The sequence below is a fragment of the Carassius auratus genome, chromosome 39 (assembly GCF_003368295.1).
Source record: "Carassius auratus strain Wakin chromosome 39, ASM336829v1, whole genome shotgun sequence".
Taxonomy (NCBI): domain Eukaryota; kingdom Metazoa; phylum Chordata; class Actinopteri; order Cypriniformes; family Cyprinidae; genus Carassius; species Carassius auratus.
Genome location: NC_039281.1, coordinates 10,190,215 through 10,217,870, shown reverse-complemented (window position 1 = coordinate 10,217,870; position 27,656 = coordinate 10,190,215). Strand labels below are relative to the sequence as shown.

The window sequence follows — 27,656 nt, the reverse complement described above, 5'->3', positions numbered from 1 at the left end:
AGTGTACTGAATTTATGTATTGGTTGGTTTATCTTCACTTTTATAGCTGAATCGTCCATATGAAGTGTCCCCCGTTCCCAGTTAAGCAGATGCTAGTGTCAGTCACAATGTCTCCTGCCTGAGTCAAATAATATAGGCCCCTCCCTTATTAATTTGAAAAACACTTACAGCAAAACACATTTATATTTGTTAAAATATTTCTGTTTTTCATTACTTATAATTGAAGAATTTGATACCTAGTTTCAGACATTTTTTATATTATGTGTATTTTTTGTAGTTTTACTAATTATTTCTCAGTATAATGCAGGATAAACTGGTGCTAAAAGCCCCCTTAAAGAAAATTGTTATATTTCCCCCCTTAAAGAAAATTGTTATATTTCACTAAATATGTAATGGAATTTGTTGACTTTTACTGTTTTGTGGAAAAAATGAATGAAATTATTTTGTGCAATTAATTTTTTTCAATTACTTTATAAAAATTATTTTGCTAATATCCTATAATATCAGTGCTTTAAGTGGCCCAAAAGAGGTGCAGGTACTCTATTATAGCTAAAAAAATATATATTTTCTGTGTTTTTTTTTTTTTTTTTGACGACTCCTCTCGTCCCCTGAGGTAACAACAACTATATTGAAGGGCTTTTATACAGCAGTCAACAGGCGACCTTAATAATAAATCCTTTTATTCGTTCGTGGATTTGCTTGAGCTAGAATGAACTACTGAACATAAATAGAATGTGCAAAAGGATTTTGAAAAAATACCCTTAGAAAGAGCTACTGCATTACTGCATTCAAACATCCAAACTGTCTCAAATGATTCGCGAATCGGCTGTGAACTCCCGAACTTATTCAAATGATTCGCGAACCCGCTTTGAACTCCCGAACTGACTCAAATGATTCGCGAACCCGTTACGAACTACCGAACTGATTCAAATGATTCGTGATCACCAAACTGACTCAAATGATTCGTGAACCCGCTTTGAACTCCCGAACTGACTCAAATGATTCGCGAACCCGCTACGAACTCCCGAACTGATTCAAATGATCCGCGAACCCGCTACGAACTCTCGAATTGATTCAAATGACCCGCGAAGCCGCTCCGAACTCCCGAACTGATTAAAATGATTCGTGATCACCAAACTGACTCAAATGATTCGCAAACCCGCTACGAACTCCCGAACTGATTCAAATGATCCGCGATCCCGCTACGAACTTCCGAAATGATTCAAATGATTCGTGATCACCAAACTGACTCAAATGATTCGCGAACTAGGAGGAATTAGGAAGCATTGTGAAGGGTGCTCTGAAAAGTGGCAGCACAGGCAAAGGATTAAAACCTCTATTAAAACAGATGTCCAAATGAACGTACAGGTACGCTAAAAGCACGTTCTGGGCGCACTGAGAAATAGCGGTACCTCAAGAGGTATATTTGGAAGTGGTGGTACTGAGTACCGGTGCGTACCGGCCCACTTAAAGCATTGTAATTATATCCTATGGTTTTGCCAATATTTGTCCCACAAGGAGTGTGTATTACCATAAGATGGCACTAATTAACCCTTTAGGACAGTGGGTCACAGACCACTGGGCAAAGATGGCTTAAAATAAGATAAAACAAGCATTAAAATAAGCTAAACAACTGAAAATCAATATGTTTCTTGTCTTAAGTGACCCCCTCAAACCCTTTTTTTTTCTTTCTTAAATAGTGTTCCCATTTTAAAAGTGTTGTTTCTAGGTGTGGAAAATTCATGTAAATTAGTAAAATAGAATAATCCATGGACATTTTTATTCACATGTTTTTCTAGTGATGCCAAGATAATATATTTTTATAATTAAAATATATATTATAATTATATATCTATCATTATTTTAGTTACTTATTTTAATGTATGAACACTCCTATTGTTTGAAAATTAACACACACACACACACACATAATGCAAAACAACACATTAAAGGAAAGACCAGAGAAAATATACTAGTTGAAAACATTCAGAGGACTTGGAGCCAAAAAGGTTAAGAGTAAATGCATTAGGATACCAATAATGCTATGCAAAATCACTGGTCATGTGCCCTTCATCGCTCTGTTTACTTTAAGATCCAGGCACATTAAATTATATCTTTAGGGCTGACTATCTCCGTAACCATATTTTCCAATTACCCCTGTAACTGTCTGTTGCTGGAATGTTTGGAAATGTTCTCAGCCTCCTCCATGTGGCAGGGTCATGAGATCACACAGACTCTCATTTTTCCCTGTCCTGTAATGTGGCCTAACAAGGGTTCACTGTAGACTGATTCATTCCAGGGTCAAACGAGGGCATTCAGTATGATACGTCTCGCATGTCTGAACTCCACTGCCACTGACATATATTACAGATTAAGTTTAAGTGGTTATGGAGTGTATTAAGCACTGAGAGGTTCAGCTGGACTTTTTCTCTAGTGGAAGTACTATCACTGATTAAACTTTCCCATACTGGCACAAATACACATTAAAGTGAATCCTGAGGCGAAGGTCCACAAGAGCATGCTATGTGGACCTTTTCCCTTGATGCATTAGCCTCAGTAACCTGACCCTGTGTTATTTATTTCATTAAAACATATCATATTCTCAGTAATTTCCCTCCTTTAAAAAGCATTATTATGGCTGATATTTATATTTTTGTTGCTGCATTGTCAACAGTATTCATTTGTAAAGATTATGCAAAAAATTATACTTTGGTCCAACTACTTTGGGCCAATTACAATTTGTCACATCCATGGTTTACTTTCTTTAAACATAAGCCAAAATGTCTACATTCAGATCAATATAATAATTAAATATATAATTAAATAAATTTAATTTAGTCCAACTACTTTGGGCTAATTACAATTTGTCACAATCATGGTTTTACTATATATATATATATATATATATATATATATATATATATATATATATATATATATATATATATAAATGTACATTTAATTTTACTTTACTTTACGGGAATAGTATATCAAAAAAAATGTGCATCTGTTTTACTCACCCTCAGGCCATCCATAATTTAATTTGAACAGATTTGGAGATATTTAGCATTACATTACTTGCTCATCGATGGCTCCTCTGCAGTGAATGGGTGCCGTCAGAATGAGAGTCCAAACAGCTGATAAAAACATTACAGTAATTCACAACACTCCACTTCATCAGTTAATGTCTTGTGAAGTGAAAAGGCTGCATTTTTATAACAAACAAATCCATCAAGACCTTTTTGATTTGCTAAAATGTTTAGGTTTTTTTTTTTGGTTGAAAAAGCTATTGCTTTAAGTTGATGCTTCATTTGGTTAAATTAAAATAAATGCACCTTCAGAAGACCTGAATGTTTATTGTGATTTCTTATTTGATTTTGGATTGGACCAAAATATATTAGAGTGCACTTTAAATAAATTACACGTGGTTTTAACTTTTTTCAGTGTGAGACGGGCCGCTGTAAAAAAAATTGAGCAATAATAATGGCACGTCCATTACTCTGGAAATTTTATGTCATTTGAAGTATGAAGGACGATAATAAATGAGATTAAAGACCAGTTTTTCTCGGACATTGGCATAAACATAGACAACGTGGGAGGATGCAGTCCAGGATGGTCCAAAAATAAAATAACTCTTGATGAAGAATAATGGGACACTAAACAAAGTACATTTTGAATTATTTCAGCAGATTTCCACACATCTGATCTCATCGGTGCTGATTCATCAGCTGGACTGGAAATATGCTCTCAGACTGTTTATAACAGGGATCCCATGCAACTCATGGAGTTACCATGAGAACACACTGTTATATACAAAGCCACCTATTACATCTGTCCTTTCAGATACCCAGTGTTTTCATATCCATGGACGTTTTCCTTGTAAATATTGTTCTAGGGTCAACATTGTATTCTTACTAATTGTGTTCTGGATTCAGTTACCCTGATCTTGGAAGCAGGAAGTAATGCCAGACAGTAAGGAGACCACTGGTACCCCAAGGAGAGTGGAAAAACACATTTAATTGTTTCCCCTTAAGGTAACCCATTCCCCATTCCCGTGGCATTATACGGAAAACTCCAGTGATACAGGATGCTGCATGAGCATTTTTCAATCCATTAAAAAGTATTCTTTTGACACCTAAATGTTGAATCAACAAAGAAAAGAACTAATAATTCAAAAAGAAAAGACAAAGTGTGAATAGGGTACTGAGAAATACATTGAGCTTCACACTAAATTAGCACACAATGGGATTGATATCAAATGGAATGTAAAAATTCCACTTCCATTTATTTTTGTGTACTGGGCATCTGAAGCATTGAGGTATCAAAATTCAAAGGGCAAATGGGTATTCCTTCTCCCTCTTGAGGTTTTAGTGTGAAGGAATGTGTTCGTCCCTGGATGAAGCTGAGTTGATCATTAAACACTGGGCCCCAGGGCAACTCCTGGACATGGCCATAAAAAGTAATAGAAGAAACAGACCTCAGCAAGGTAATATGCCATATTTCATTTCTGACACAGAACAACAAATAAGAAATAGTGATTTAATTAGACCGTCAATCAATGATGAGTCATTTTTACTGAAGATATTCTTTATTATTGGAGATTTTCTTGTTTGTGGAGAACGTGTTAAACATTGTAATTTCTGTAAATGCTATTAACATCAGTTGGGGTTTTTATTGTGTGAAATATCAAAACCTGTGGAAACAAGAAAGATTTATGTCTATAATGTATGAAAAAAATGTATCGAAAAAGCAGATTGGCAGATTTGATGTTAAAGGTTTCAAATGTTTCTCCAGAGGATGTCAATGTGATCAAAATCAGTATCAAATCAAAACGAGTCTCTCAACATTATAGCAGGTAAGCTATTTTCATCTAACAGGGAACATACTCAGAACTTTTTCTAATGTTCTGGTTAAGGAGGTTGAACTCAGTAGATGTTCCTGTTATTCAATAAACTTCAAAAACTAATTTGAAAATATAAAAGTATAATGCATGTGCAGCACAACAGGGAAAATCCGGAGGAATCACCTCTCTAAATACCACACAGCTAATGGAGCATTGGCCAGTCTAGAGGAGACGAGGAGAGCTCATAAACCACTGTTGCTCGATTTATAGGGTAACCCCAAAATAAACCAGGTGCTAGTCCTACTGTAAAAGAAAATAAGAAAGAATAGCCTGTACCATCTCAAAACCATAGCAAAATCTGCTCTGTCTACATTATGAGTTTTTTATTTATTAGTTTGCAGTAGTGTATTTGATTATATAAGTAGCCACATAACTCCCAAACTAGATTTGAAAAGCTTTAACAAATGGAATGGAATGAATTGTTGTTTTAAAATGTCTAAGAGAAATATAGTCCCATTTCTTAAACTGAACTGGAAACTTGACCTCTTTATTGTACATTTAAATGCTTACAGGAAAACACATTTGAAAGAAAAGTGTTGCAGTAAGTCATGCTGTAATGAGTGTCATGCTTTTGTGGGCGAAAAAGTCTTTTCAGGGATTCAAATGTCTTTTGTGTTTTATTTGATTGCGTTTTACCATTTATAAGACATGACAAATTCAATAAAATCGTTAAAATTAAAAAATTAATATTAAAGCAAACAAAAACATTTAAATGGGTTGGCGACTATCAGTAGGTAATTAGACATATTTTTCAATATTTTATGACATTTATGACTGTTCTTACACAATAGGCTACTGGACGTATTCATTTAATTCATATATATATATATATATTTAGCCTTCTTTATGCAGTTAGGTCTACGTTTATGCAAAGTTACAGACACTTACACTGTAATAGCCTAGCATAAAATGTTTACAGAATGTTTACAGAATTACAAATAAAAACTTTAACAGTGAGCTGCTCTATTGTTTATAATCCAGAAACATGCATCAGAGTCTTATCGTGGTATAATGTTCATTGTGTTTCTGTGAGTGAAAGTGTCGTGTTTCTGGTCGTCTCAAGCCCCTCCCTGAGCACCGGGGTCTCGGTATTTAAGCCGCACGCGGCGCGGCGTCGCTGTGGAGTGCGCGTGCAGGGACGCGAGATGAAGCGCTTAACTTGGTTTGCTCTGGCTGTCACCCTAATCGCGACAGGTTTCGCCGTGAAGACCCCGTATCAAGCGGTTCTTCAGCACAGCAGGATACGAGGAAGACCTCATGGGTAAGAACTGTTCTGCAGTGATCATACACTTGAGTCTTTCACTCTTTATTAGACAGATAGCTAGTGTGTGCACAAAATGTGATTTAAAACCATGAATACAATTAAAAGCCCTCTGGTTTATATACAATCAAGTTCGACTTTCTCTTCTTTAGTCTTGCAGCATGCAATGAGCATTTGGTGAATGTTTGGAGCATTTAAAGAAGGCTGATTTTATTTTATTTTTATGTTTTGCAGCCCCAATGTTTGTGCTATGCAGAATATTCAAGGATCGGATAAGAAGTACTTCACCAACTGCAAGCAATGGTATCACCGCAAAATATGTGGCAAACCAACGTGAGTTACCACAGATAGCTTCATATTAAAACTGAAATCTGTCTGTCTAATCCAATACTGTACTGTACCAAAGTCAGAACCAGTGTATCAGGTTTAATGAATATTTCTTCTTAGATGAAATACCATTGTCTTTTCAAGTAGCAGAGGAAAAACTCTCAGGACATAACTCGTTGGAAAATATTTCACCAGTTGTCTTCTTCCCACATTTACACAACTAAATTTAAGTTTATTACATACTTTTTCATCTAAACTGCCTGAATGTGCTAAGATATATAGGTGAATAAACTTAAAAGATTGAAATCACCTTAACTCTAAAGAATTTACAATGCATCATCTAAGGTATAAAAAGCAGGACAGGTTGTTATAAACGATGATTATTACTCTGTGGGGGGGATACTTCACATTTATTCATAGAGTAAGACAATTTCTAAAAGAATAAGCCTTTGTAGAACTGAAGAGGAAATGTCTTGTTAGTGTAAGTGATAATGACTTTATAAAGTTTCAAGTTTTTGTATGTTGTCTGTTGAAGAACTCTTTGACATCTTTCAATCAGTACTATACATCAGCTGTGTAGCTCGTAAGGTTATAATTTTACATAATGGACACAATTCTCTTTTGTATGTGCTTTATAATGGAACAGTGAACAGGGTATTTGAGTTCAAGTTGACTAGATATAGAAGAACTTTGTGCTGTAATGGTTACCATATGTCTCTTGGTAATTGGTTTCAGTCTTCATGGGGTTAAATTGCCTAACATCCTGAACAGTGCATTAATGCAAAGCTGACAAATCTGAGTGCCTTTCTGTCTAAAAGAACTTCAGTGTACTAAGACCTGGATCAAAATTACAACTTGTAGCAGAACTGTTTGATTGACGTCCCCACAGGGGGAAAAGGTGTTATTGGTTACATGAACATTTAACATACAAATATATTAGCGTTCAGGAGGAACAGCATATTCAGTGTCTACAATGCAGGAATTAAACTTGAAATAAAAGATGAATAAACTCACTGATTTAATGGGAGGGTGTTGTTTCGGCACAGTACATGGCGGATGCTTATTAACCATGTTGGAATCTGGAATAGAGTTTGGAATGTTTATTTGCGTCTAGATTTGGAAGCATTATGTAACAGTTTAATTTTGCTTACATAAGGTAAAACAAGTTTTGTGAAGAAGTTTTTGAATATCCCAGTGTATTCTGGTTAGAGATGGTACATGATGCATATTTACACTGCCATTCAAAAGATTCAAAATACACTATAAACAGTAAAATTATGAAATATTCTTACAATTTAAAATAACAATTTTCTATTTGAATGTATTTTAAAATGTATTTATCCTGTGATTTATCCTGTATTTTCTGCATCATTACTCCAGTCTTCAGTGTCACATGACCCTTCAGATATATTTCTGATATGCTGATTTGCTGATCAAGAAACATTTCTTATTATTATAAATGCATGCATTGTAGTTTTGTGGAAATGGTGTACATTTCTTTTTTTATTTGGTAAAATTGTCTGTACACTCACTTTAATCGATTAATGCATAGGTACTGAATAAAAGCATACGTTTCTTCCAAAAAAAAGTCTTACTGACCCCAAACTTTTAAATGGTAGGTGTACATAAAAAGATAAAATAATGTTGTGGGAGAGCGATACCATTTCTTTCCCTATTTTGTCTTTTTATTACTTGATTTCACCAGTTATTAGTCATCCATTTTTTGTTTTATTAATTCAAATTTTTTGGCAACTCTGATCAAGAGCAAGATTTAAAATCTTGAAACAGAGAAGGACTTGTTTTATTCATCTTCCAATTTTTAAACAGAGTTTCTTTCATTACTGAAAGCAAGAAGGAAGTCCGAGTAGCTGTGGGTGCTTGGATGCATTCAGGAAATGACTTCAGCTGGGACTCCTGAAAGTCTTATATCCCCCATACACACACAAATCATTGAGAACAGCTCTCAAGGAGTTTTCCATTTCTGTGAGAAAACAAATGTTGAGTCTTGCGGTGAAAGGATGTACCTTACTCAGGAAAGCCTAAGGTTGGGTTCAGTGACACTGCAGTTCACTTGATTTACAGAGTTTCTTTAGGGTTTTGAAGTTCGGGGTTGAAGGAATTTTGTGGGAACAATTGCACTCTTTGTGCAGTTGATTCATAAAGATCTCCTGTGGAACAGGATGTTTTCGGGTCAGTTGAGGAGAGACCAGTAACCGGGGTTTTGTTTTTTTGTTTTTTACAAATTACTCCCTATTGCTCTCTTTTTGCTAGCCACCTGGTTCAGGCACTTTATTTTCACAGAAACATTTTTTGCTGAATATCAGTGACTGCAATGGTTATATTGCTATATAATGCTGATAATATATTTGGATGATTTCAGCAAAACTTTAAAATATTATAACCATTAATGCCTTGCCTTTTGCTTTTTTGGTCTGGAAAATTATATTGTTACTTCTAATATTAGGAAGTGAGACATTTTAGAAGAAGCATAATGATGAATCAGCTGACCACTCATATGCTAAATATATTTATTTCAACATAATACAACTTTCACAATACCTCTTGTCTCACCACTTGAAAGTGCACAATATGTAACTTATGTGGCCTAGCTGTTTATTTTGTCAGAAATCCATGGCTACCATCTTTGCTAATGTCAGCAGAGGACAAACAGAAGTTGAGTTACCATCTGTTTTGATAATCAGTTCAATCTGCTTTCATCTTCCGTGTGTTTTACTAGTCTGTCCCATGCCTGGATGTCGGGATTGTTGCCTTTGTTTAGATTTGCCTTCTAGTTTTCCACTCTATCACAGTCTAAGATGCTGTGGGTTACTCAAGCTAGTATGCTAACAGTTTGTTGAGATTGGTATGTCAACCCCCTTTAAAAAATCTAATGTCATATCATGGAATGCATCACCAAAGTATCTTCAAGTGTTCTTCGCTAAAATATCTTAAGTCAAACAGTCGTGATATGGGAAGAAAAAGAATTATGCAATAGCAAATTCTTATGTTGCATAAGTATATAGTTAAAATAATCACAAATATATTTTGCATTCAAATCTATGGACTAGTAATGGCTTCAAAATGGATTTAGTAGTCATTATTTAGTCCCATACAAGCACTGTATCACTGTAAAAACCTCATGAAAAAATGCAAAGTTTATTTCTTGGAGAATCAAAACTTTTTAGTAACGAGTTAGTGGTAGTGAATTGGTAAAAAGAAAAAACATTATGCATGTAAATATTAGTAAGAGATCATAAAAAAAAAAAAAAAATTAAAGGAAATGTCTAAGGAAAGTTATATGTCAGTCTTCAGTATCCCAGTAATTGCACCTTTGCATGGTGGCTCCAAGGAATTTCCCATTGTTTTTATTGGCAGGACTGCTGGTGCTGGTTAGAGTTCCCTCTCAGGAGTTTCCCTGGCTCATAACGTACCTCTTGATTCTTCTGCTACCAAAGGAAATTAGATTTTACGACCCTCTAAGACCAACTCGAGCACAGACCTTATTTATTATGGAAATATCTAGCACGAAATAAAAAAGAAGTACAGTATAGCATAAGCCGTGCACTTTAAAACACATCAAGGAGTGTGTTGGTTGTCGCAGCCCTTCAGCCCTCGTACTAATAAAGAAAGAAATATAGACCTGATTTCCTGCAGAAGTTCCTGAAAATCTCCCATTTGTACAGAATCTTCTTTTATCATTTCTTTGTAGGGTGGTCAGCTATGAGTGCTGTCCTGGTTATGAGAAGGTGATTGGAGAAAAAGGCTGTCCAGCAGGTACGTAATTATAAATTGTGTGCATGAAAAGAGGTTTATTATGATGAAACACTGCAAAATGGATTTATTTTCCAAAGCTTTACCTCTGGTGAACATCTATAAAACCCTGGGTGTGGTTGGAGCCAGTACTACCAAGATGTACTCTGAAAGAGCCAATTTGCAGGAGGAGATCGAAGGTCCCGGCAGCTTCACATTCTTTGCTCCAAGCAATGAGGCTTGGGCTGCACTTCCCATGGTGAGTTCCCACAAGTGCATCTCCATAGATCATGTAGAAGAAATAAAGAGTTTCCTGTCAATAGGCAATGTAGACTTCCCAAAAATCCTAGCTGTAAAAACAGCACAAATATCAAGATAGGCTAAATGTAATTTCAAGAATGTTTTGTAGGAAATTCTGGATGCCCTGGTGAGCAACGTCAACATTGAACTCCTCAACGCTCTGCACTACCACATGATCAACAAACGCTTGACGTCTGACGATCTTAAGCATGGCACGTCGTTCCCCTCAATGTACCAGGACTTGGATGTTCACATCCACCATTATTCTAATGGAGTAAGTCAACTTTGGTTGAAACCATCAGTGCTACTTTAAACAACAAGAGAAGGAAGCCTTGTTTAGATTTTATCTCACTGGAAACATGTTGTTTACTTTCTCTCTGGTTAGTTAATGCTGTTAAGAATTGTGTCAACTGGTGTATATTCTACTTGATTTGCTGTGAGGTTTTGTGTACATTACCAATCATATGTCTTGTTGCAGATTGTGACGGTGAACTGTGCAAGGCTTGTGAAGACAGACCAGCATGCCACCAATGGAATTGTGCATGTTGTTGACAGAGTCATAACAGCCATTACCAATAATGTCAACTCTTTGATTGATACCGATGATGACCTGGACACTCTGCGGGTAGATCTTCTATCGTTATTGAGGGAATTTGATGGTTCAGGAGTATGTATGCAGTATGAATTCTGCAAAGTCCGTTAAACACCATCCTTTCCTTTTCATTTAGACGGCAGTTGCTGCAGCTGGTCTCACCAATCTTTTGGAGAATGAGGGTTCCTACACTATCTTTGCTCCAACCAATGAAGCCTTTGAGAAGATTCCTCCAGAAACACTGACCAGAATTTTGGGAGACCCACTTGCTCTCAAAGGTATTTTTGCTCTTCTTCAGCATGAAGCACTTTTCCTTTTACTTCCACAATGCAATGCATTTCTGTATTAAACTGGATATCCACTGAGAAAAAATAAAATGTGCGTGGGACTTCATTTTGTCTATTGGGAATTGATTGGATTGTGAAAAGTAGGTGTTGAATGAAGCCAGGTGGTTGGAGGAAGCTGTTGAAAAGTAAGAGGGATATGCTCATAATGTCAGCCAAGCAGGAAAATCATTTCAGAATCCAAGCAAGCTATTCGTTTTTGCTTAATAAGGAAGACAAACATTTTGTTTGGAATAATGTGCCAAAAGAGCAAAAACATGCAGGAAAATTTTGATTTCAAGTTGGGTTTGAGTTCATGTAAGTGTAACCCTTAAACATCTCAGATGCTGCAACAACATTTTTCATTTTTGTTGTCACCTGGTCATCATATTTTGGTCTCGATCCACTTTAGATCTGCTGAATTACCACATTGTTAAGAACTTGCACTGCTCTGAGTCCATTGTGGCTGGAACACCTCTGGAGACCCTGCAGGGAACAGTGCTCGAAGTCGGCTGCGACGGCGAAGAGATGACCATCAACGGCAAAGCCATCGTCGCGCAGAGAGATAAGCTTGGAACCAATGGAGTCATTCACTACGTCAATGAACTCCTCATACCTGACTCAGGTTTGATTTTAAAGAGATCTTTGAGCCAGATTTACTAAACAGGGCAAATTATTATAAGAGCGCAATCTCATAAAAGCGCCAATGGGAGTGGATGCACGCATCAGCAAGATCATTTTTGTCTACTGACCAATGCAGTCTACTAAGACCAGTGCAAATTAGCATCTGGTTTAAGACCAGCTTTAAATTATGGCACAAATAGCAGTAAACTGACTAGAGCAACCTTAGGAAATCATGTTGCATGATTTATTTAGATATACTTTCCTTTCAGAAATGTAGCGTCTGAAAGGGACACACCTTTAAATGCATATGTTATAAGGTCAGCCAAAAAATAACTGTGTCCATGTCTTTTCAGCAATAATATTTCACTGCATGCCTTTAGTAAGTCCTGACAGTAGATTTTTGTAATGCCAAAAGAGGGTTTGTGCTGGTGCAAACTATTAGTAAATCTGGCGTAAACGTTAATGTCAAGATACAAGGGTTTTTTTTATTTGTAAATTTATTCAAAAAGGACAAATACATAAAAAATACCAAAAAATCAGATCATTGGAAATTTTTATTATGTTTTGATGATTTATGATACAAAAAAAAGCATAATGGTATTTATAAATCAGCTATACGTGAAAATATTTAAATTTAATTGAACTAAATAATAATATATTAATTACACAATTTATATGAGTGGTTCTTTGCCTTCACGTCATGCATTAATATAGTTTAATGCACAACTAGCCGTACATAATCCCTTATATATATAATGATGTATTTGTATTTGACATTTTAACTGTAACATATTCAATGCTTCACTGTGTTTTGCTTTTTAGCTAAGACCCTCCTGGAGCTTGCAGAGGGATCAGTTGTTACGACAGCCTCCAAGCTTTTTAAAGATGCTGGTCTTACTGATCATCTCATTGGCTCCGAGGCTGTGACTTTATTAGCTCCGCTGAACGATGCTTTTAAAGGTTGGACCACTCCATTTTCTTTAACCCTGCAGCAACTGAGACTTAAGAAACTCTGAAATAACTGCAATTGTGTCATTTGCGTGCAGACAAGAGTTTGGCCATGACACCCGACATGAAGAAACTGCTGAGAAACCACATTCTCAAGGAGAAGTTTTCCTCCAAGAGCCTTTACCATGGACAAGAGCTGGAGACCCTTGGTGGAGTAAAACTTCGAGTGTTTGTGTTCAGAAATGTAAGTCTTGAATTATACCTATGGGAATTATTTAACACAAACCCAAATCCCAGCAGCTATTTCTAAACGAAACATTGATATCTCTATACAGAACAAAACCTTATAACAGCAGATCAATACTTTTCATTTTCATGACAATGGTGAAGGAAAAATATCCTTCTTGACTAGATCATGCATTATGACATATCCATTTCCAATCCCAATCCATCATTTTTTTTTATTTCTAGTTATTTCATTTTGCGCTCTCACATTTCTGCTTTGTAATGGAATTCACAGACCTCTCCTTTGGATCACCTTAACACTTTCCACAGCCCACTTCATGCATCATCTGTCTTTTGATTTGAGATTTGAAACAAATGTGCTACTCTGTATAACCAATAACCTTAACCGTTTTACATTGCAGAACCTGTGCATTGAGAACGCCTGCATTGCTGCACACGACAAAAATGGCCGCTTTGCAAATATGTTCATCATTGACAAGCTCTTGACACCCCCCATGGGAACTGTCATGGACGTCCTGAAGGCTGATGATCGCTTCAGGTAAGCACCGCGACGATAATCCTCACAGTGAGGTCTTAAAGGGATAGTTAAATCAATTCTGGCATCATTTTTTCTACCTAATGTCATTCCAGATAAGTTTAAGTTTATATGGTATATTCAATAGGACAGAAGAATATCTTGAATGTGAATCAAATACGGCCTGATACAAACCACTGTTGTGAAAGGCATTTGGTCAGAAGACAAACGAGAACAAATGGCTTTTGGGGTCAAAAGGCACCGGCACACCAAAGCTATTGAGTGGTATAGTCTACCTTTATGATGTTTTTACAGTGCTTTTTGGAGCTTCACAGCTCAAGTGCCATTTGCTTTTCCTTATATGGAAACGAGAAAAAAAGCACTTTTGTCTACACAAGACATAAATTCATATCGGTTTGGAAAAGTGTTATTCTAATTTCACGGAGATTCTATTATAGTTTTTGTTAATATTTAAAATCAGTTTATATATATTTTTTTTTTTATTTTTTTTTTTTTAGTTATATTTTTAACAATTTAGTTGTGTATTTTTGCCATTTTTGTATTTTTTTATGTTCTATTTTTTATAATTTTTAAATTGTAGTAATTTTCTGTACAAGTTTAACTAAATATAATAAAAAATTAATATCAGTTCGATATATATATTATTTCAGTTAATGCTTATTTTATATAATTTTTTATGGTTTTAGTCAGTAAAAACTGGTTTGGAATGGCATGAGGTTGAGTAAACGTTGACAGGATTTTAATTTACTTTAAATGAGGTGCTTGTGAATGTTTAAGCCAATCTAGAGGTATTTGAGAGTACAAAAGATTTAAGCATACATCGGTGTTGATTTAATCTCAAAATGCCCTATAAAAACCTTGAAGAAAAATCTTTCCACCATAAAGGGCGTAATTGTTTTTGCAGCTGCTGTTTCTCAGTGTCAGTTTCGTAATGATCATCTACCTGCATGTTTAAACCTGAGGCTGTAATTTCTTCAGATTTCTGATGACCTGGGTGTAATTTGAGCTGTCTGTGTTCTCTTGCCTAAAGATATGCTCCTAATAATGTGTATTGCTTAACTCTCATCTGTACAGCACTTTGGTTGGCAACATTCAGAGAGCAGGCCTGACCGAGCTCCTGAACAAAAAAGGGAGCTACACTTTCTTCGCCCCCACCAATGCTGCCTTCAGTGCAATACCCCCCGCCGACCTCAACAGACTCATGAGTAATGTCTCCTGTGTCACCATATATGTGTGTTAGAAAAGCAGATGTTCAGTGCATGATTACACACTAACTGATCAGATTTGTTGCTATGAAAATTCTGCAATCAGTCTGAGTGTATGTAGATGTGCAGAATATACCTACATCTGTTGTTTCCTTGCTATTTTGTTCATAGGAGACCCCAAGGAGCTGGCAAACCTTCTCAAATACCACATTGGTGAAGATTTCCTGGTCAGCGGCGCTGTGACCTCACATACCAGAGTGACGCCCCTGACAGGAGATAAACTGGAGCTAGGCACTGTATGTATTCACTGGCAATTTGATCTTATTGAGTCAAGAAATGCTTATATCAGTGTATCACATATTGATACACTGACGTTCAAAAGTATATTTATAAACCCAAAAATTACATTTCTGTCATTAGTTACTCACTCTCGTGTAATAACAAATATACTGTAATTCTGCAAAAAAACAATTATATAGAAACTTCTATAGATTTGTCACTCTTAACTGTGGTTCTGTGGAAAAGGTGTATTTAAAGACTCATCTTTTGTGTCTCTTGTGTGACGTTTGAAGAAATCATGTCAGAATATTCATTTATAGGTGAAATCTTTCCTTAATCTGATTTCGTCTGATAATTCTGATTTGTATCCCTCTCAGCGTAACTCCACTATATACGTGAACAGGGTGCCAGTTGTCGAGGCTGATCTGATGGCTACCAATGGAGTTGTTCATGCTGTTGGTGTAATCGTAAAACCACTGCGTAAGCCATAAACCAGTCGTTCTTAAATTTTATGAAGAAAGCAATATCTCATTTCAGAGCTTCATTACAGTGCGATGTGCCTCTTTGTTTTAGCTCCTAAAATTCTGAGTGATCAGGCTGAAGGCTCAACAATCAGACGCACCTCTGCTGTGTGGGTTAGTGCATAATAAATTATTATTTAACAGAAGGTCAGTGCTTATATTTAATTGCTTGCTTAATTGGTATACATATTTTGTTTTGTGCTCAAAATGCCAAAAATAAATTAAATATATCTTCTGAATTTTTTTTTTTTTATCTCAGGCTGGGTCTCAGGTAATAAAAAATGGTACGTATGCATTACTGCAATTGCAAAAGGAGTCTCAGATGTATTTCATAATTTGCATGTGGTTGTACTGAAATAATGGAAACAAAAAATCGTAATATATTTCTTGCTACATTACAGAAGATCTCTTCCAGAAGGTCCTGAGAAGCCAGAGCAGCAGAACAATGTCTCGTGTCCAGTAAACATTGCTCTAGAAAGTAAAAGTGTAGTTCATTTTATCCTCCACCACTTCAAAAGGATGGAAACACACAGTTCAATATCTTGTATTGCGCAGTGGAGAGATAATTAAAGGCTAAGAAAATCCAGGCAACAAAATACACAATCCTGAAAATGGGAAACAGTTCAGTATTGCAAGATTGTGACTTTTTTTCATGTGCCAAAGGCCCTTGGATGAAGAGCGGGGATTTCTAAATATCACAAATTGATGACCGCAAAGTTACGGCACTTCATATGTTTTGGATATTCATTCGACTTCTGTTGTGGAATTTCAGCCTGAATTATTTGAATCAAATGTTGGTTCAACACATTTTTGTATTTCTTTTTATTGTTTTTATAATGATTTGGTTGGGTTTTTTATATTACTGTAGCATGTTTGCATGGTTTACGCTGGAACAAATGCTATTTGGGCACATTAAATTACACCAAAGATGTTTTGTGATGAACCAAAGATCACGGTCTGCATATTTTAAAATAAAATGACAATTTTGTAGCCAAAGAGTTACAGTTTACATAAAACTAGCCAGTGCCTTTGAATGTAGTTTGCTCTGTCTGTTACAAGCCAGTTTGTCAGTTCACTGAGCTGAATTCACAGTCTGGTGGATTGTTATAATGTGGTGATTAATGTGTGGCAATTAAACATCTCACTCAGATGATAATGTAAAAGTCTGCTTGTTCTCATTATTTGTGACTAAATAATTTCTCCACATTCCCTGTTGCTTGCTTGAAGTCTCCCTGCACTCACTAATTTTATCTTTGATTGCCCTTGAAAATAATTTATTCATGCGTTAGAATTGCATTTAAAAAGAGCAAAAAACATGCAGGGTTCCATACTCTTTTTTTTCCTTTCTTTATTTTATTTTTATAGCACCTTTATGTATTTACACTACACTTAAAAATTTGACAAACGATGTTAGGAGATTATTGTTTTACATATAAAAAATGGAATATAGAAATATGAAATTAGAGAAAAAATAGAATGACACTTTTAAATATGAAACACTGTCTTTATAAGTGAGTTGCTGAGTCATTTATTGAATCAGTTATTTTCAAATGACTGATTCATTCAGGATGGAAGTTAGAAACTGTTTTTAGAACGGATCAGTAAATCATTAACTCACCTGATTTGTTCAAAATGCCCATTCTTTCAGGGAACACCGCCGTGTGTTGTTGCAGTGATGCACTAGACTAAAAAAAAGGCTATATTCTCTTAATATTATATACGGGATTGGTTACATTCTCAGTAATATTGTTTTGTGTTGAATGGGTTGTCTTAACGTATTTAAAAAACACCAGATAAACATTTAAACAACAATTTTTAAAAAACCCTATTTTCACCACAGGAAGTCTTTAAAAAACAAATATGAGTGTAAAAGCACAGACATGTACTAAATAGGGCAGTTTGTTTTAATTCATGAGTCTGACATCAAAGAAAGATCCAACACTGTACCAAAATTGTTTTTCGAAAATAACAAAACATTTTATTTATGGTAATATTACTTGAAAACGTTCATAATTGTTGCCAAATGTAGGTGGTTTTTAGTGGGAGGGGCAACGTCATTGTTAGAGAGCATCTGATTGGACAGAAATCTGTGTAGTGCAGTATGAGTCAGTGTTTTATTGTTTTCTGATTGCGTATATCTGCTTAAGGTGAATTTAGTCAGAAGTTGTTGTTTAAATTACCTTAAAGCTAACACACGTACTAAAAGCAATAAAACTTTTTTTTATTATTTCATGGGGTCTTTAAAAGTTATAAAACCTAATTAGTTTGCTATCCTAAACTCTTTAAAATTATATGGTTCATTGCATTTTATCATTTACATTAGGCATTGTTTTCCCCCCATACATGAGCCTATAAGAACAGACCTGTCATTTTTTGGATCCCATCCAACCATGGAATCAAGATGAGACAGCTGGAGCTTCATTAATAACTTTACATGGAAAGATGGCTGTTGTTTAAAAATGCCATTTTGCTTTACTATGCTTGTTATATCACCGCATACACTCTGGAAACATTTGAGGATGGTAAAAAGCTTCTGTACCCAGCAGCAGTCCTAGGATGGGTTGTCTCAAAGCTGCCCAATAACATATGTGCACAGTCGTTCTCAGCTGGCAGCCTGAACGAAGCATTCCAACAGCATTTTGCTCCCAGAGAGAGACACTGGCAGCCTGTTTTGTGTTGGATAGGGCAGTGGAGTTAAGTGCTACTGGAACCTGCTTGTTAAGTTATTATTGCAGTATGCATATAGCATCCAAAATTCTAAAATATTGAAGATACTCTCATCTCCTCTAATTACACCACTGCACGGAAACAAATGTCAAGTCTAATAAGGCTACATCTGTATTAAATTCAGGGTTACACTGTAGGATGCCTGAGACCTTTAAAAAAAAACTTGATGTCTGTTTTTGTTTAGTATCAATCAAGAGTTGTCAGACTTTATTTATTGTCCACTATTTGGACCTACTAAATTTAACAGATTATCAGATTCGGTTATTGTTGTTATATTTGGCAATATCAGTGATGTTCTTATTTGATATGCATAAATCTTGTACATTTTATTGAAAACGAACTGTCTCCAGTACACCTACACATGGTTATTGCAGGATATCTTTGTCTGGGAAGGACCTTTCTAATAGGAAACATGTGTCTCCAATAATGGCTCAATATAATGTTTTTTCACTCTCTGTACACATCTACATTTGCTGTTTCTATTAGAGTCAAAATATTTACTTTGTCTGACTGAACCTGACTTTATTAGGTTACACCATTTTTAAAAGAATAGTACACCCCAAAACTCAAATTTGCTGATCCTCATGATGTAGATTTTTCTTCATCTGAACAGATTTTGAGAAATGAAACATTACATCACTTGCTCACCAATAGATCCTCTGTAGTGAATGGGTGCCGTCAGAACGAGAGTCCAAACAGCTGATGAAAACATCACAATAATCCACAAGTAACTACACCACTCCAGTCCATCAGTTAATGTCTTGTGAAGTGAAAAGCTGCATGTTTGCAAGAAACAAATTCATCAAGACGCTGTTCACTCCTAACTGTTGGTTCTTCTATCCATAATATTTCTTTTTCCAGTAAAAAAAAAAAAGGATAAAAAAAGTCATCTTGTCTGAATCTGATAAGAAATATGCACATATCAAGCACTGTTTACAAGCAAAATCAGTCTTAACAAAAAAGTTCTTAACAAATATGTAAGTGTATACATGATGTGAGAGGACAACAGAGGATGGACTTTTTCACTGAAAGGACAATTATGGATTATGGACTCATATGTTCAGGCCAGAAGCGATAGTTTAAATGTAAAACACCCTAATAATGGATTTGTTTGCTACGAACAGCTTTTTGCTTTTCAAGACATTAATTGATAGATTGATGTGGATTACTTGTGGATTATTGTGATGTTTTTATCAGCTGTTTGGACTCTCATTCTGATGGCACCCATTCACTGCAAATTAGCCAATTATGAGCAGGCGCTGTAATACAAAATGTCTCCAAATTTGTTCCCATGAATTTTCATTTTTTGCTGAACTGTTTCTTTAAGGGCTGGATCAAGGATAAATAACTCTTTAATATAACACCCACTTCACAGTGTGAGAATGCAAAAATATAAATGTTTGGCAGCTTGAACCTTGCTTGGGAAATGCACAATGATGTCATACCTACATTCAAACATAAATGGAGTTTATGGGCAGTCGTTTCATGCTAGTCATATTAAATCTGTGTATTGCATGCAGCTGTTCTCTTTTAGCCAGAGTGACAGAGCGAGTTTTCATTGATGGAAAGAAAGGCTTACAGTAACAAAACGCAGCCTTTTTAAGGGTTCAATCAAAGGAACCCTTTAGGGAAAAAAAACTATAGTCGGAGTTGACTTTACTGATTCCTGCAAGTTGGAAAAACAGATTAATTATTTGTGAAATAACTTAAAATCTTGCATACTTTCTTCCAAACAATTAGGTATGTGACTGATCATTTTTTACCACAGTGGAAAGGGCCAATTCACTGGCTAGGTTGCACACACAACTCACAAACAATCATGACCACAGAAACTTCATGATCAATGCAATATTCATTAATAAAATAGCTTGGATAGCATACTGAAAAACTAAAAATCAACAATGTATCTGTTTTTGATTTAACTAAACTTGCAGCTTGATTATTGAAGAGACACTACACAAACATTATTCACACATGCAGTTTCTCACTTTCTCTCTGTTGTTAATTTAAATAAAAATGCTATTCGTTCAAGCTACATCATTTCTGTACCTGATTTAAAGCATGCAGAATGCTAGATCTATAGGCTGTTTTTTTTGCCTCCACATCTTTCATTTAAATTGTGTAAATGTTTTTGTGAGAAACTGAGCAGCCCTATCTCAATTTTAACATCTTTGTATTTCTCCTGATATTACAAAACAACTGTCAATAAGAGTAAAACATTCTTCATTAGAACATTATTCTACAAGAGCAAGACATTTTTATTTAATTTTGTTATCACATTCACAGAGCTAATTAAGTGATCGTGGCTGTCAATTATTTAAAATGATGGCATCTCAAATATCTGCTATAACCCCACCCCAGCTCACGCCCCCCAGCTCACGCCCCACCCCCAACAAGACAAAACATGACATATCAAAACTTACATTGTCCAGACAGAAGAGAAACTTTTCTCTGAATAAAGATTGTAAGATTAGCAGTGCTGCATTTTTCCCCAGATCTGCAATATCTGTTTATAAACAGGTTATTGGTACACATTATATTTTAGCTGTGATGGTTCTCGGTTTACATTCACAGTTTTTTTGGAAACCCTGTAAATTTGAACAAATAACAACATCTAAAATAATAACATTATTATTTTGTTCATTTTTAAATTCAATTATTAATATATAAAGACTGAAATACAACTGTAATTACTTAGTCAAATAAAATATTTATATAATTCATTTTACACTTCACTTTCAAACATTAATAATTAGTATGTGAACAGAACAGCATCCAAAAAGTAGGCTCCTTCTGCTGAGATTCTGAAGTATGCTTATAATGGACACTTTACTACTCCATGAGAATGCAGGAGAGGATTTATGATGCATTCACGAAATGCAAATCATTTGAGTTAGTTTGGGAGTTCAGAGCAGGATCACGAATCATTTGAGTCATTTCGGGAGTTCGGAGCGGGTTCGTGAATCATTTGAGTCAGTTTGGGGATCGCGAATCGTTTGAGTTTGTTCGGGAGCTCGGAGCGGGATCGCGAATCATTTGAGTAATTTCGGGAGTTCGGAGCGAGTTCGCGAATCATTTGAGTCATTTCGGTGTAAGGAGCGGGACCGCGAATCACTTGAGTCATTTCGGGATCTCGGAGCAGTTTGGGAGTTAGGAGCGGGATCGCGAATCATTTGAGTCATTTCGGGAGTTCGGATTGGGTTCGCGAATCATTTGAGTTTGTGCGGGAGCTCGGAGCAGGATCGCGAATCATTGAGTCAGTTCGGAAGTTCGTAGCGGGATCGCGAATCATTTGAGTCAGTTTGGCAGGAGCGGGGTCGCGAATCATTTGACTCATTTCGGGAGTTCGGAGCGGTTTCGCGAATCATTTGAGTCAGTTTGGGGATCGCGAATCATTTGAATCATTTCGGGAAGTCGAAGGGGGTTCGCGAATCATTTCATTTTGGGCATCGCGAATCATTTTAGTCCGTTTGGGGATCGCGAATCATTTGAGTCATTTCGGGAGTTCGAAGCGGGTTCGCGAATCATTTGAGTCATTTCGGGAGTTCGGAGCGGGATCGCAAATCATTTGAGTCAGTTCGGGAGTCAAAACAAACGGAAAATCGATGCAATTGGTTGCATTACCTAACCTTGAGTCGACTTTGATTTTCATATAGTTGAAACGACGTCAGAGAATCAATACCTTTTCAACATAAAAGCGATCTAATTGGTTTGTTTACCTAGTGTTGAAATGATGTTGATTTAATTTGGGTAAAACTACTTTATTATTAACATTTTCTGCTCGTTTTAAAAATCTTACATACTACTAAATAAATTAGCCTGTATAAGTAAAACTTTATTAAACACATCACATTCAGTCATAATTTCTTTATTATTTTTACAATACAGTTTATACACAGTTACAAATACATGTGTAGAGCACAAACCTTCTAAGTCTAGCAAAAAAAATTATTTAAACACAAATTACCTTAAAAAACTGAATATATATATATATATATATATGTCCTATGACTCCATGTTCTATGACTCCATGATTACATTTATCTAAAGTTTGGGGGTAATTTCTTTAATCATGTGCCTTAAAAATATTATCTTTTGTATATTTTCTTATAAAATGGCAACATTTGATGTAAAACATGTATTTATTTTCTTTATATTACGTATGTAAAATGTAAACAAAAATGCCTTGTGTTATTTATTTAGCATTTGCTATTTAACTAATTCATTTTTAAAAACTCTTTGGATCAACACAAAACATGCAAATGTTTTTTGGATTCAAAATGTCAATTTTTACCTCGGGGTGAAACGTTTGCATGCCCTGAATAATTCAGTTGTTAATGTCCCTTTGTTATATTTGCAAACAGTACATTTACTGTACAATCGAGACACTTTGTGCATTATTATAACAAAATTGAGCACTTGTGACATTGGAATTTGTATTTGTAGAGAATATTTCAATAAATCATCAAGAAAATGTTTTTGGAGTTGCAAGCTTGTATTTTAGTTTCTTTCTCTCTCACAAACACAAAAAAAACCTCAAAATCTTCACTACAGGTGCATGAATCCTATTCTACAAATTAACAAATTCACAGCCACAGTTATACCAGATTTATGCAGGGCTGCCTTTCATTTTGCTCATATTATTGAATATTTTTTCCTGAAATGTGTTTATTAGAACTGGACATATTTAAAGACTTTATGAGAATAGTAGTATTACAAGATCATGGTAGAATGACCTGCCTTTATTAATTTGAGCAGCTGAGTCTTCAGCCATTTGCAAAAAGCAATTACCTTTTCTATTCAGATCATTTCTATTCAATTTGCTCTAATTTGTAAAAATAAATAAATAATAATAATAGTAAATAAATAACTTATGTGTATTGTGCTAGACTAAAGCCCCTTTCACAATGCACGGTGGTCCCAAAAAATTGCCGGGCGTTTTAAAGGCAGATCAATGTTTGTGACGAAAAAATATGTGCAAACTGTAATGAAGCAGAGATCAGTTAGTTCCTCAATATCCGTTCTGAAGCTGACATGGTTCACCGGCTTAAGTGAAACAAAACACATCACATGGTAATGTCATGTGTCTTTACGGGATCTTTATGGGTTGCGTGTGAACGTAAAATGAACCAAAATCTAACGATCCGGGAACAATTGCCAGGACACATTACCTGTGTATTATCTAGAATCTCAGTGTGAAAGGGGCTAAACTGAGCACTGGTATACTGTTGTTCTCTTATTTGTAGAATAGGATTTGTGCACCTCAGAATATGATATGGTGTAACTGTTGTGTTGTGTTTGCTGGAGAGAATTAGTAAAAAAAAAAAAACATATTGTTAGGACTAAGAAATTTATCTGTGACTTTAAATTAACAAATATGCATGTGTGACTATTCATTACAACATTTGCACAGTCACAGGTGCTCAGGTTTGCTCTAATAATACCTTCACAGAACATAATAGTAGTACCGTATTTTACGGACTCTAAGTCTCACTTTTTTCGTAGTTTGGCTGGTCCTGCGACTTATAGTCAGGTGCGACTTATTTATCAAAATTAATTTGACATGAACCAAGAGAAATGAACTAACAGAAAACATCACCGTCTACAGCCGTGAGAGGGCGCTCTATGCTGCTCAGTGCTCCTGTAGTCTCAAACACTGAGCAGCATAGAGAGCCATCTTACAGCTTTAGACGGTAATGTTTTCTCTTGGTTCTTGGGTCTAAATAAATACGACTTCTAGTCCGGTGCGACTTATATATGTTTTTTTCCTCGTCATGACGTATTTTTGGACTGATGCAACTTATACTCAGGTGCGACTTATAGTCCAAAAATATTATAGTCAGCTATTTATGCAAAGAAGTCAGTGTGGTGTACTGTAGGTACAGCTGTCCAGGCTAACATCTGATGTGCTGATCTCTGAATGGTCATCCCAGAAAACCTTCAATAAAAACAAAATCCATCATACATTACCAATATAACAGGGCTGTACAATCCTGTTCCTGGAGATCTACCTACCATCAGAATTCAGATCTGACCCTGATCCAACACACCCGTCTGTAACTGTCAACTGCTTTCACTGATGTGTTGTGAAGTAGATTTGCTGACAAGTTCCTCCCTGAAAGTACATCGATAACACAGTGAAACTGTATTTTCGTAGAGGATCATTTAATAATAAGTCACAATATTACTGTAACAGCAGACAAATTTCACAATCTCAGGAAAGAGGTGGCGGGAACCGGCGGACAAACAAAGCTATAATAATAAAATAAAGACAAAGCATCGCGCCAGCCCCTCGCTCACTAACAAAACTAAAACACAAAATAAAGCCCAGGCCTGGTCCTCCCTCGTCCTTCACTGTCATCACTCCTCTTTTATATCCTTCCGATCTCCTCCGTGGGACTCCCAATCACTCCACTGGACTGAGGCACTACAGCGATCTGTAACACATTAAAATAGCATAAAACAGTACTTATTATTTAAATTTCTAAAAAAAAAAAAAAAAAAAAAAAAAGGGTTAAAATTTGAAACCTGAAAACTTGTTTCATACCAGAAGTGACCTTCTCTGTCTTCTTCGGTCTCTGTGTTGTCAGTTTCCTCTTTGGTCCACGATGTATTGTTCGCTGTGTGAGGGACAAGGTGTGTACTGTGAGAGCAGCATGGCTTGTCAGACATAGCAACCAAATTTAAGGAGGGCGGGTTGTTTTGGGAAGGGTCAGTTGATTGCTATGATCAAAGCTGATTTTTCAGCATCATTACTTCAGTCTTTAGTGTCATATGATCCTCCAGAAATCATTATAATATGTTACTTTTTGCCAAAGAAACACTTCTGATAATTATGAATGTTAAAAAAACAGCTCTGTTTTATATTTTTGTGTAAACCGTTTATAACAGCATAGAGTTTATTTATTTATTTTAAAGCTTCATTGTTATTTAGACCCCAAACCACTAAATGGTAATGTACACTACATTTTTAAAAATAAATTCATCTTTTTATTCAGCAAGGATGCATTAAATTTATAAAAAGTGAATGTCAAGAAGATATTTCTATTTATCAAAGTATTCTAACACATTCATATATTGAGCAGCACAACTGTTTTCAACATTGATGATAATCAGAAATGTTTCTGAGCAGTAAATCATCATATTAGAATGATTTCTGAAGATCATGTGACACTGAAGACTGATGATGCTGAAAATACAGCTGCACATCACAGTAATAAATTACATTTCACAGAAAACTGCTATTTTAAATTGTAATATTATTTCATAATTTGGTATGGATAGAATTAATGTATGTTTGGGGTTAACCTGCTAGTCATATGGTTCAGTGTGCCTGGGCTTGCACAGACTCTGGGATGCAGAAGGCCATCAAGCACTAGAAGAATACAGAAATATAACAAGCAATCTGTCAGAGCCAACAATATTCAGAATACAATGTGTTATCACAAGGAACCAAGCTACTAGAAATGTAGAAAAGAGAAAGAATATGTATTTAATGGATATCCTGAACAGTTTATATCCACATTTGTTTATCATTAGACGAGATCAAAATGTGTTTGAATTGTGACGCTGATGTAATGACGTCACTGATTAACGGTAACGTTAGTTTATATTTAGGTTAAATAAAAAAGCCTATTTTCAATCATCCATTGAAAAATGACCAGCAAAGCTTTCACTCTCAATGCCTCTCAGCTACACATAAATGTGTTATTAAAATCCTAAACTCTTCATGAAAAGCTCAGTCTATGGAGTTAGCATATGTTACCTCCTCTGATAACGGTCAAGATGCTAACGGACTTGTTCGAAAACCCTAAACCATTTCTATGAAGTAAATTCAACAGATGCGGGTCAAATACAAGCAAGAGAGATGTCATGGACAGTGGCATATGACATTTGTGCAATTTTAATTTACTAAACTTACCGAAATCAGTGAAAACAGCAGTGAAACACGGAGCGTGCAGCTGGCTAGTGTTGTCTATTGCCCGTTTCCATGGCAACTCCCTCCGCTCCTGTGTTTGAATCTGAATGAACGTTACTCCAGTGTTCTGCACGCGCACATTAAAACACGCAGAATTTACAGAAACCCTTACCCCCCATTAGCCCATTACAAAATCTGCTTGTGTGTGTATACTATGAGGCCTATCTAATAGTTTACTTGACCCTCTAACACTTGCACTCTCTATTTGTTTTCTCACCGCTTGTTTCCTTCATAAAAGAAAAGGAAACCGATACTGACCTTAACAACCAAAAATCTATGTTGAATCAACGTCGGCTTGCTATCTTGGAGCGGGCTCGCGAATCATTTGAGTCATTTCGGGAGTTCGGAGCGGGTTCGCGAATCATTTGAGTCAATTTGGGGATCGCGAATCATTTGAGTCATTTCTGGAGATCGGAGCGGGATGGCAAATCATTTGAGTCATTTCGGGAGTTCGGAGCGGGTTCGCGAATCATTTGAGTCAATTTGGGGATCGCGAATCATTTGAGTCATTTCTGGAGATCGGAGCGGGATGGCAAATCATTTGAGTCATTTCGGGAGTTCGGAGCGGGTTCGCGAATCATTTCAGTCAGTTTGGGGAACGCGAATCATTTCAGTCATTTCGGGAGTTCGGAGCGGGATCGAATCATTTGAGTCAGTTCGGCAGGAGCGGGATCGCGAATCATTTGAGTCATTTCGTGAGTTCGGAGCGAGTTCACGAATCATTTCAGTCAGTTTGGGGAACGCGAATCATTTCAGTCATTTCGGGAGTTCGGAGCGGAGCGGGATCGCGAATCATTTCAGTCAGTTCGGCAGTAGCGGGATCGCGAATCATTTGAGTCATTTCGGGAGTTCGGAGCGGGATCGCGAATCATTTCAGTCAGTTCGGCAGTAGCGAGATCGCGAATCATTTGAGTCATTTCGGGAGTTCGGAGCGGGATCGCGAATCATTTGAGTCATTTCGGGAGTTCGCGAATCATAGCTGTATATGTATAGGCATTTTTAAATAATTTAGTAGTTCTAATTACGTTTTCCACGTGTGTTTAGGTGTGATATGTGAACTCGTATTTTTTTGTTTTATTGATGTGCCTTTTAACATATCAAGTATATTTAAAAACTACAAAAATCGTGCCTAAAAAG

At 36.0% G+C, this 27,656-nt stretch overlaps 2 protein-coding genes and 2 long non-coding RNA genes across 5 annotated transcripts in view; 2 read left to right on the top strand and 2 right to left on the bottom strand.

Moving 5' to 3' along the window:
* LOC113058065 (WD repeat-containing protein 1-like) overlaps positions 1-27,656 on the top strand; it is a 282,582-nt gene that overhangs the window by 94,392 nt on the left and 160,534 nt on the right. The gene's annotated exons all lie outside the window — the stretch shown is intronic.
* On the top strand, positions 6,014-16,410 carry LOC113058062 (transforming growth factor-beta-induced protein ig-h3-like). Of its 2 annotated transcripts, none has more exons than XM_026225736.1 (17): positions 6,014-6,164; positions 6,399-6,497; positions 10,201-10,265; positions 10,343-10,500; positions 10,651-10,815; positions 11,020-11,166; positions 11,270-11,411; positions 11,869-12,081; positions 12,903-13,040; positions 13,127-13,272; positions 13,676-13,812; positions 14,884-15,014; positions 15,186-15,310; positions 15,671-15,773; positions 15,867-15,928; positions 16,074-16,098; positions 16,216-16,410. In XM_026225736.1, the coding sequence occupies exons 1-17, from the start codon at positions 6,049-6,051 to the stop codon at positions 16,275-16,277; spliced, it is 2,034 nt and encodes a 677-aa protein (XP_026081521.1). In that variant the 5' UTR covers positions 6,014-6,048; the 3' UTR covers positions 16,278-16,410. The 2 variants fall into 2 exon arrangements, with proteins under 2 accessions (XP_026081521.1, XP_026081522.1); XM_026225737.1 differs by having other exon boundaries at positions 6,049-6,164; positions 16,219-16,410.
* Positions 24,853-25,877, bottom strand: LOC113058120 (uncharacterized). The gene is made up of 3 exons (XR_003277916.1): positions 25,850-25,877; positions 25,089-25,161; positions 24,853-24,978 (listed from the first exon to the last, which is right to left on the bottom strand). It is a non-coding gene; the product is annotated as an uncharacterized LOC113058120 (long non-coding RNA).
* Positions 25,880-26,520, bottom strand: LOC113058121 (uncharacterized). Its single transcript, XR_003277917.1, has 3 exons — positions 26,463-26,520; positions 26,307-26,362; positions 25,880-25,916 (listed from the first exon to the last, which is right to left on the bottom strand). It is a non-coding gene; the product is annotated as an uncharacterized LOC113058121 (long non-coding RNA).